Source organism: Dendropsophus ebraccatus, chromosome 4, assembly GCF_027789765.1.
Source record: "Dendropsophus ebraccatus isolate aDenEbr1 chromosome 4, aDenEbr1.pat, whole genome shotgun sequence".
NCBI classification, from domain to species: domain Eukaryota; kingdom Metazoa; phylum Chordata; class Amphibia; order Anura; family Hylidae; genus Dendropsophus; species Dendropsophus ebraccatus.
Window position 1 is genome coordinate 547392 of NC_091457.1, and position 12578 is coordinate 559969.

A 12578-nucleotide genomic window follows, 5' to 3' on the forward strand; every position below is an offset into this window, starting at 1 on the left:
CCCAACACATGACACAAGAGTAAACATAACAAGAATCATGGGATAATGAAATAATCATTGTATGCAATATACAGTTATATACATGTAATAAGATGCCACATGATCTGTACACTTGTAATGCATGATCACAGAAATGCTATAGAATTAATAACCACAAATCAAATAAATGTAACATGATTCCACCAAATAAATATAAATATATATAAATGTAAAAATAAGATGTTTCCCCATATACAAAATCTATAAATCCATATAAATATCTAAAGAGAAGATGATGCATATGTGTGCGGATTTCCTGTGGTATTGTGGAGACTACAATGAGCGTGTAACTAGAGATAATGAGGTTATTAATACAGCGCACAAATATATATATATATATAGTCTAACATAATTCCTATAGAATTCTATTCTTGCTAGGCACTAAATGTTACATATAGAACAGGGAAACCTGTAGTGTGTTATGCTGATTTGTAAAAACATCGGATTGAGTATTTGGATTTGTCATTACAAGGTATACCCAATGAAAAAAGAGAATTTTCCACCTTTGGCAAATCCATCTCTGGGAACACACTAATGAGAGCGGACAGCAGCCGTCCCACTCACCATACGGCCATTGACCCGCATTAAAAGAAATTGTACTAATGCAAATACATAGAACCAGGAAGCCCAGACTGAAGGAGAGGGGATACAGGAATTTCCATTGTGAAAGGGCTCGACCTCTAGTGGCGAGAAAAGATCGCCAGACTTTGAGACAAGCCAAACACAAAACAAGAGCAAAAAATCCATGTCCAAAACGGTTTTCTCATTAACCTACACTCCTATGTTTAACCAAATTAGGTTTATTATAAAAAAATATATAGTGGTGCCTTGGGTTACGAGCATAATCCGATCCGGGACCGTGCTTGTAATCCAAATCTGCTCTTAAACCAAAGCAAATTTTCCCATAAGAAATTATAGAAGTGCAGACAATTGGTTCCACACCCCAAAAATAATGATTTATTTTTCTGAATTACATGTAAAACAGATGAAACAAAGATTCAGAAGCAGCAGAATCTGTGATATTATAAGTGACTGTACAGTAATGGAGAGGATGGGAAACACAAGGGCGGACAGAGACTGCAGGGAGCAGGGAGGAATGAGCAGGACAGATGTGGGCACATACATGCAGCACTCTCTGTCCGGGGAGGGAGGGGTTACAGCTATGGAGAGATTACCTCCACAGTCCTGTCCCCTGATGTAAGCCCCAGCCTGAAGTGGATCTGCTATGATTTGGCAGGTGAGGGAGACTTCCTGGGTCAGAGTACAGGGCTGTAGACCCCGCTATGCAGACCATGCCCCTCCCCCACTCCCCCACTCCCCCTCCCACCCAGAACATGGAGCTCTTACACCAAAGCAATGCTCTTAAACCAAGGCACAATTTTGAAAAACTGTGAGCTCTTAAACCAAAACACTCTTAAACCAAGTTACTCTTAAACCAAGGTACCACTGTACACATTCTACAGGAGGATACAAACTGGCTGAAATTCTGGCTCAGGGATGTGCAATTGTCCCCAGAAGGGCCAAAACCCTTGGGGACATGCTGTCCCCCAGCCTAGTCTAGAGAAAAGATCCCCCACATGGTTACAGCGTCATGGCTTCTTCAAGTGCGGCACCTACCCGTACCGGAGCTGCAATTATGTTAAAGTTTGTAACACATTTCATAAGAATGATCACAGCCGCCAATTTCCTATGAAACAACGTATTGATTGTAATTGTGTAAATGTGGTGATGTCATTGAGTGCACTGAGTGCCGGGGGAAACATGTTGGTTATAATTGTGTAAATGTGGTGATGTCATTGAGTGCACTGAGTGCCGGGGGAAACATGTTGGTTGTAATTGTGTAAATGTGGTGATGTCATTGAGTGCACTGAGTGCCGGGGGAAACATGTTGGTTATAATTGTGTAAATGTGGTGATGTCATTGAGTGCACTGAGTGCCGGGGGAAACATGTTGGTTATAATTGTGTAAATGTGGTGATGTCATTGAGTGCACTGAGTGCCGGGGGAAACATGTTGGTTATAATTGTGTAAATGTGGTGATGTCATTGAGTGCACTGAGTGCCGGGGGAAACATGTTGGTTATAATTGTGTAAATGTGGTGATGTCATTGAGTGCACTGAGTGCAGGGAAAACGGGTGCACTGCAGCATCTCAATGACATCACCAGCAACCCATTCAGGAACAAATCCGGAGCCACTTTACATTTTATTCAGAAACATCAAAAGAGTAGTAGGAATTTTAGAATATACGGCATTGAAAGAGTTATCTCACAGCCGAGAGAGAGATGGCGAAGCCTTCTGCCAATATACCTTGGGCACCTCTGCCCCCATGGGCATGAACGTGCGCAGGGAATTGCTATTTCATTATTGATTTGGACTATACAGTCTCATACATGCATTATCCCTATTGGCTTCTATTCACATTGGACGCAGTTCTCCAACTGTGAATATAATTGAGATTTTGGTTCTACATCTCAGCATAACACACTACAGGTTTCCCTTTTCTATAGGAATTATGTTAGACTATATATATATATATTTGTGCGCTGTATTAATAACCTCATTATCTCTAGTTACACGCTCATTGTAGTCTCCACAATACCACAGGAAATCCGCACACATATGCATCATCTTCTCTTTAGATATTTATATGGATTTACAGATTTTATATATGGGGAAACATCTTATCTTTACATTTATATACAGTGGTACCTTGGTTTAAGAGTAACTTGGATTGAGAGCGTTTTGCAAGAAGAGATCACAGTTTTCCAAAATTGTGATTTGGTTTAAGAGCATTGCTTTGGTGTAAGAGCTCCCTGTACTGGGTGGGAGGTGAGTGGGGGAGGGTCATGGTCTGCATAGCGGGGTCTACAGCCCTGTACTCTGACCCAGGAAGCCTCCCTCACCTTCCAAATCATAGCAGATCCACTTCAGGCTGGGGCTTACATCAGGGGACAGGACTGTGGAGGTAATCTCTCCATAGCTGTAACCCCTCTCTCCCCGGACAGAGAGTGCTGCATGTATGTGCCCACATCTGTCCTGCTCATTCCTTCCTGCTCCCTGCAGTCTCTGTCGGTCCTGATTGGTCCTTGCTGAACACACACCCCTTCCCCCACTGCAGTCATGTGACCACACAGACCTCCGGCAGCAGCCCTGCTTCTCTATTCTAGCCTGATTTACTACACTACTGCATTATGGGGATCTGCAGCTCCATCCTGTATCTACAAACTGCTGTGTTATCAGGGTTATACAGTTACTATACATTATATACCACATGCTGCTATACTGTACAGTAACTTATATATCACATATCCAGCTGCTGTGTTATCAGGGTTATACAGTTACTATACATTATATACCACATGCTGCTATACTGTACAGTAACTTATATATCACATATCCAGCTGCTGCTGTGTTATCAGGGTTATACAGTTACTATACATTATATACCACATGCTGCTATATTGTACAGTAACTTATATATCACATATCCAGCTGCTGTGTTATCAGGGTTATACAGTTACTATACATTATATACCACATGCTGCTATACTGTACAGTAACTTATATATCACATATCCAGCTGGTGCTGTGTTATCAGGGTTATACAGTTACTATACATTATACTCCACATGCTGATTGCTATACTGTACAGTAACTTATATATCACATATCCAGCTGCTGTGTTATCAGGGTTATACAGATACTATACATTATACACCACATGCTGCTATACCGTACAGTAACTTATATATCACATATCCAGCTGCTGTGTTATCAGGGTTATACAGTTACTATACATTATACACCACATGCTGCTATACTGTACAGTAACTTATATATCACATATCCGGCTGCTGCTGTGTTATCAGGGTTATACAGTTACTATACATTATATACCACATGCTGCTATACTGTACAGTAACTTATATATCACATATCCAGCTGCTCTGTGTTATCAGGGTTATACAGTTACTATACATTATATACCACATGCTGCTATACTGTACAGTAACTTATATATCACATATCCAGCTGCAGTGTTATCAGGGTTATACAGTTACTATACATTATACACCACATGCTGCTATACTGTACAGTAACATATATCACATATCCAGCTGCTGTGTTATCAGGGTTATACAGTTACTATACATTATATACCACATGCTGCTATACTGTACAGTAACATATATCACATATCCAGCTGCTGTGTTATCAGGGTTATACAGTTACTATACATTATATACCACATGCTGCTATACTGTACAGTAACTTATATATCACATATCCAGCTGCTGTGTTATCAGGGTTATACAGTTACTATACATTATACACCACATGCTGCTATACTGTGCAGTAACTTATATATCACATATCCAGCTGCTGTGTTATCAGGGTTATACAGTTACTATACATTATATACCACATGCTGCTATACTGTACAGTAACTTATATATCACATATCCAGCTGCTGTGTTATCAGGGTTATACAGTTACTATACATTATACACCACATGCTGCTATACTGTACAGTAACTTATATATCACATATCCAGCTGCTGTGTTATTAGGGTTACACAGTTACTATACATTATACACCACATTCTGCTATACTGTACAGTAACTTATATATCACATATCCAGCTGCTGTGTTATCAGGGTTATACAGCTACTATACATTATACACCACATTCTGCTATACTGTACAGTAACTTATATATCACATATCCAGCTGCTGCTGTGTTATCAGGGTTATACAGTTACTATACATTATATACCACATGCTGCTATACTGTACAGTAACATATATCACATATCCAGCTGCTGTGTTATCAGGGTTATACAGTTACTATACATTATATACCACATGCTGCTATACTGTACAGTAACTTATATATCACATATCCAGCTGCTGTGTTATCAGGGTTATACAGTTACTATACATTATACACCACATTCTGCTATACTGTACAGTAACATATATCACATATCCAGCTGCTGTGTTATCAGGGTTATACAGTTACTATACATTATACACCACATTCTGCTATACTGTACAGTAACTTATATATCACATATCCAGCTGCTGTGTTATCAGGGTTATACAGCTACTATACATTATACACCACATTCTGCTATACTGTACAGTAACTTATATATCACATATCCAGCTGCTGCTGTGTTATCAGGGTTATACAGTTACTATACATTATATACCACATGCTGCTATACTGTACAGTAACATATATCACATATCCAGCTGCTGTGTTATCAGGGTTATACAGTTACTATACATTATATACCACATGCTGCTATACTGTACAGTAACTTATATATCACATATCCAGCTGCTGTGTTATCAGGGTTATACAGTTACTATACATTATACACCACATTCTGCTATACTGTACAGTAACATATATCACATATCCAGCTGCTGTGTTATCAGGGTTATACAGTTACTATACATTATATACCACATGCTGCTATACTGTACAGTAACTTATATATCACATATCCAGCTGCTGCTGTGTTATCAGGGTTATACAGTTACTATACATTATACACCACATGCTGATTGCTATACTGTACAGTAACTTATATATCACATATCCAGCTGCAGTGTTATCAGGGTTATACAGTTACTATACATTATACACCACATTCTGCTATACTGTACAGTAACTTATATATCACATATCCAGATGCTGTGTTATCAGGGTTATACAGTTACTATACATTATATACCACATGCTGCTATACTGTACAGTAACTTATATATCACATATCCAGCTGCTGTGTTATTAGGGTTATACAGTTACTATACATTATATACCACATGCTGCTATACTGTACAGTAACTTATATATCACATATCCAGCTGCTGTGTTATCAGGGTTATACAGTTACTATACACTATAAAACCACATGCTGCTATACTGTACAGTAACTTATATATCACATATCCAGCTGCTGTGTTATCAGGGTTATACAGTTACTATACATTATACACCACATGCTGCTATACTGTACAGTAACTTATATATCACATATCCAGCTGCTGCTGTGTTATCAGGGTTATACAGTTACTATACATTATACACCACATGCTGCTATACTGTACAGTAACTTATATATCACATATCCAGCTGCTGTGTTATCAGGGTTATACAGTTACTATACATTATACACCACATGCTGACGCTATACTGTACTGTAACTTATATATCACATATCCAGCTGCTGTTATCAGGGTTATACAGTTACTATACATTATATACCACATGCTGCTATACTGTACAGTAACTTATATATCACATATCCAGCTGCTGTGTTATCAGGGTTATACAGATACTATACATTATATACCACATGCTGATATACTGTACAGTAACTTATATATCACATATCCAGCTGCTGTGTTATCAGGGTTATACAGTTACTATACATTATATACCACATGCTGCTATACTGTACAGTAACTTATATATCACATATCCAGCTGCTGTGTTATCAGGGTTATACAGTTACTATACATTATATACCACATGCTGCTATACTGTACAGTAACTTATATATCACATATCCAGCTGCTGCTGTGTTATCAGGGTTATACAGTTACTATACATTATATACCACATGCTGCTATACTGTACAGTAACTTATATATCACATATCCAGCTGCTGCAGTGTTATCAGGGTTATACAGTTACTATACATTATATACCACATGCTGCTATACTGTACAGTAACTTATATATCACATATCCAGCTGCTGTGTTATCAGGGTTATACAGTTACTATACATTATACACCACATGCTGCTATACTGTACAGTAACTTATATATCACATATCCAGCTGCTTCTAAATGTTTCTAAAGTGTACAGATCATGTGGCATCTTATTACATGTATATAACTGTATATTGCATACAATGATTACTTCATTATCCCATGATTCTTGTTATGTGTACCCTCTGCCGTTGCTTAGCCATTTCCTTTTATTTATTGATTTGATTTATCTTTGTGATATATATATATATATATATATATATATATATATATATACATGTAGTTTGGTGGTAACACCAGGCTGCATAGCATGCAGTCATTTAATCATTCTGTACACCTGTATGTTTCACCTGTGGATAGGTATATAATGGTGGAAGGTGAGGGGTGGGGCTATCAGTGAACAAGAGTGCGCATGCGCTCGAAACGCGTCTGTCCTGTCGGGTCCCTGCACTATGGAGTTTCACCCGTCATGAACTGCAACCTGAACAATAAAGGCAATTTTCCTCGCATACGTGCTGGATCACTGGTTTCTTTTGATGCTCATGTGCACACCAGCCAGGTGTGGATCCGTGACACTGAGGACTGCCGAGACTTGGTCAGCTGATACTTCTTTCTTTTACCTGACACATGACACCCAGACCAGACAGCCACATAACATGGCACATGACACCCGGACTAGACAGGCACATGACACATGACACCTGGACAAGACAGACACCCGGCACATGACACCCGGACTAGACAGGCACATGACACCCGGACCAGACAGGCACCTGACACATGACACCTGGACAAGACAGACACCCGGCACATGACACCCGGACTAGACAGGCACATGACACCCGGACCAGACAGGCACCTGACACATGACACCTGGAGCAGACAGGCACCTGACACATGACACCTGGACAAGACAGACACCTGACACATGACACCCAGACCAGATAGACACCCGGCACATGACACCCAGATCAGATAGACACCCGGCACATGACACCCAGACCAGACAGGCACCTGACACATGACACCTGGACAAGACAGACACCCGGCACATGACACCTGGACAAGACAGACACCCGGCACATGACACCCGGACTAGACAGGCACATGACACCCGGACCAGACAGGCACCTGACACATGACACCCAGACCAGAGAGACACCCGACACATGACACCTGGAGCAGACAGACACCTGACACATGACACCCGGACTAGACAGGAACATGACACCTAGAGCAGACAGGCACCTGGCACATGACACCCAGACCAGAGAGACACCCGACACATGACACTTGGAGCAGACAGACACCTGACACATGACACCCGGACTAGACAGGCACATAACACCTGGAGCAGACAGGCACCTGGCACATGACACCCGGACTAGACAGGCACATAACACCTGGAGCAGACAGGCACCTGGCACATGACGCCCAGACCAGACAGACACCTGGCACATGACGCCCAGACCAGACACATCTGTAAGATCTTCCTGTCTTCTGCAGATTCTCACTAATAGAGACTGGGCCCCATCTACTCCACTGCTGCCAGACCCCAGGGGACAAGAGCAGCCCCCCCGCCAGCAGCCGGATCAGTACACACCGGTACCGGACATCTCACCATGTACTCTGGGGCTGAACAGTCCCGGAGTCACCATGAAGTCTGCGCTATGTCCCGGCATCTCTCGCTCTTCTCTCATCGGTATAACAGAGGCATCAGTCATCCGGGCGGCCACAACTAGCCCCCGATCCCCATAGCTGTGCAGCCTGTATGGACCTTTCCCTAAAACTGAAGAAAGAAGCCATGAGGTCCATGGAATATGCACATAGTAACTGTATCATGGGGGTCACATTATAACATTATAACAGTCCGAGATAGTGAGCGAGCGGACGGTCTGTGAGGGCCGGAGAATGGAGCTGTGCTGCCACCTAGAGGACGCTGGACAAATCACTCACCTTTATTGTAGAATTCACAGTCATAAGCTGCAAAGAAAGAGACACAGGATCAGACAGCGAGTCCTGCCCCATTATAGCCCTATAATTATCTATAGAGCCTACCCCTCCCCCCTCCATCCTTCCTTGTATATGTATAGAGCCTACCCATCACCCCTCCATCCATCCTTCCCTGTATATGTATAGAGCCTACCCCTCCCCCCTCCATCCTTCCTTGTATATGTATAGAGCCTACCCATCACCCCTCCATCCTTCCTTGTATATGTATAGAGCCTACCCATCACCCCTCCATCCTTCCTTGTATATGTATAGAGCCTACCCATCACCCCTCCATCCTTCCTTGTATATGTATAGAGCCTACCCATCACCCCTCCATCCTTCCTTGTATATGTATAGAGCCTACCCCTCCCCTCTCCATCCTTCCTTGTATATGTATAGAGCCTACCCATCACCCCTCCATCCTTCCTTGTATATGTATAGAGCCTACCCATCATCCCTCCATCCTTCCTTGTATATGTATAGAGCCTACCCATCACCCCTCCATCCCTCCCTGTATATGTATAGAGCCTACCCATCACCCCTCCCCCTCCCATCCATCCCTCCCTGTATATCTATAGAGCCTACCCATCACCCCTCCCCCTCCCATCCATCCCTCCCTGTATATGTAAAGAGCCTACCCATCACCCCTCCCATCCATCCCTCCCTGTATATGTAAAGAGCCTACCCATCACCCCTCCCCCTCCCATCCATCCCTCCCTGTATATGTATAGAGCCTACCCATCACCCCTCCCATCCATCCCTCCTTGTATATGTATAGAGCCTACCCATCACCCCTCCATCCTTCCTTGTATATGTAAAGAGCCTACCCATCATCCCTCACCCTTCCCTCCATCCACCCCCCCCCCCCTGTATATGTATAGAGCCTACCCATCATCCCCCCCTGTATATGTATAGAGCCTACCCATCATCCCTCCATCCTTCCTTGTATATGTATAGAGCCTACCCCTCCCCCTTCCATCTATCCCTCCTTGTATATGTATAAAGCCTACCCATCATCCCTCGCCTTTCCATCCATCCCTCCTTTTATATGTATAGAGCCTACCCATCACCCCTCCCCCTTCCATCCATCCCTCCCTGTATATGTATAGAGCCTACCCATCACCCCTCCCCCTTCCATCCATCCCTCCCTGTATATGTATAGAGCCTACCCATCATCCCTCCCCCTTCCTTCCCTCCATCCTTCCTTGTATATGTATAGAGCCTACCCATCACCCCTCCATCCTTCCCTGTATATGTATAGAGCCTACCCATCATCCCTCCATCCTTACTTCCATCTATCCCTCCTATATATGTATAGAGCCTACCCATCATCCCTCACCCTTCCATCCATCCCTCCTATATATGTATAGAGCCTACCCATCACCCCTCCATCCTTCCTTGTATATGTATAGAGCCTACCCATCACCCCTCCATCCTCCCCTCCATCCATCCTTCCTTGTATATGTATAGAGCCTACCCATCACCCCTCCATCCTCCCCTCCCTCCATCCACCCCCCTGTATATGTATAGAGCCTACCCATCATCCCCCCCTTCCTTCCCTCCATGTATATGTATAGAGCCTACCCATCATCCCCCCCCTTCCTTCCTTCCCTCCATCCCTCCATGTATATGTATAGAGCCTACCCATCACCCCTCCCCTCCATCCATCCATCCCCCCCTGTATATGTATAGAGCCTACCCATCATCCTTCCCCTTCCCTCCATCCACCCCCCCTGTATATGTATAGAGCCTACCCATCATCCCTCCTATATATGTATAGAGCCTACCCATCATCCCTCCTATATATGTATAGAGCCTACCCATCATCCCCCCTTATATATGTATAGAGACTACCCATCATCCCCCCTTCCCTCCATCCATCCCTCCTCCTTCCCTCCATCCATCCCTCCTCCTTTCCTCCATCCATCCCTCCTGCTTTCCTCCATCTATCCCTCCTCCTTCCCTCCATCCATCCCTCCTGCTTCCCTCCATCCATCCCTCCTCCTTTCCTCCATCCATCCCTCCTGCTTTCCTCCATCTATCCCTCCTCCTTTCCTCCATCCATCCCTCCTGCTTTCCTCCATCTATCCCTCCTCCTTTCCTCCATCCATCCCTCCTGCTTTCCTCCATCTATCCCTCCTCCTTCCCTCCATCCATCCCTCCCCCTTCTCTCCATCCATCCCTCCCCCTTCCCTCTATCCATCCCTCCCCCTTCTCTCCATCCATCCCTCCCCCTTCCCTCTATCCATCCCTCCCCCTTCCCTCCATCCATCCCTCCCCCTTCCCTCCATCCATCCCTCCCCCTTCCCTCCATCCATCCCTCCTCCTTCCCTCCATCCCTCCCTGTATATGTATAGAGCCTACCCATGATCCCTCCCCCTTCCATCCATCCCTCCTTGTATATGTATAGAGCCTACCCATGATCCCTCCCCCTTCCCTCTATCCCTCCTTGTATATGTATAGAGCCTACCCATCATCCCCCCCTTTCCTCCATCCATCCCCTCCTTGTATGTGTATATAGCCTACCCATCACCCCCCCTTTCCTCCATCCATCCCTCCCCCTTTCCTCCATCCATCCCCTCCTTGTATGTGTATATAGCCTACCCATCATCCTCCCCTTTCCTCCATCCATCCCCTCCTTGTATATGTATAGAGCCTTCCCATCACCCCCCCCCCCTTTCCTCCATCCATCCCTCCCTGTATATGTATAGAGCCTACCCATCATCCCCCCCTTTCCTCCATCCACCCCCCCTGTATATGTATAGAGCCTACCCATCATCCCCCCCTTTCCTCCATCCATCCCCTCCTTGTATGTGTATATAGCCTACCCATCACCCCCCCCCCTTTTCTCCATCCATCCCTCCCCCTTTCCTCCATCCATCCCCTCCTTGTATATGTATAGAGCCTACCCATCATCCTCCCTCCCCCTTCCATCCATCCATCCCTGTATATGTATAGAGCCTACCCATCATCCCCCCCTTTCCTCCATCCATCCCCTCCTTGTATGTGTATATAGCCTACCCATCACCCCCCCTTTCCTCCATCCATCCCTCCCCCTTTCCTCCATCCATCCCCTCCTTGTATGTGTATATAGCCTACCCATCATCCTCCCCTTTCCTCCATCCATCCCCTCCTTGTATATGTATAGAGCCTTCCCATCACCCCCCCCCCCCTTTCCTCCATCCATCCCTCCCCCTTTCCTCCATCCACCCCCCCTGTATATGTATAGAGCCTACCCATCATCCTCCCCTTTCCTCCATCCATCCCCTCCTTGTATATGTATAGAGCCTACCCATCATCCCCCCCCTTTCCTCCATCCATCCCTCCCCCTTTCCTCCATCCACCCCCCCTGTATATGTATAGAGCCTACCCATCATCCTCCCTCCCCCTTCCATCCACCCCCCCTGTATATGTATAGAGCCTACCCATCATCCCCCCCTTTCCTCCATCCATCCCCTCCTTGTATATGTATAGAGCCTACCCATCATCCCCCCCTTTCCTCCATCCATCCCCTCCTTGTATGTGTATATAGCCTACCCATCACCCCCCCTTTCCTCCATCCATCCCTCCCCCTTTCCTCCATCCATCCCCTCCTTGTATGTGTATATAGCCTACCCATCATCCTCCCCTTTCCTCCATCCATCCCCTCCTTGTATATGTATAGAGCCTTCCCATCACCCCCCCCCCCCCTTTCCTCCATCCATCCCTCCCCCTTTCCTCCATCCACCCCCCCTGTATATGTATAGAGCCTACCC

The 12578-nt window shown here is 44.7% G+C and overlaps 1 protein-coding gene across 1 annotated transcript in view; it reads right to left on the reverse strand.

Annotated features, from left to right (window-relative positions):
* OTOG (otogelin) overlaps positions 1-12578 on the reverse strand; it is a 230428-nt gene that overhangs the window by 62913 nt on the left and 154937 nt on the right. Inside the window, exons 31-32 of the mRNA XM_069967756.1 lie at positions 8788-8814; positions 8453-8620 (exon numbers count right to left, since the gene is read on the reverse strand). Of these exons, the coding sequence (XP_069823857.1) occupies positions 8453-8620; positions 8788-8814 (195 nt within the window). The remainder of the gene's footprint in view (positions 1-8452; positions 8621-8787; positions 8815-12578) is intronic.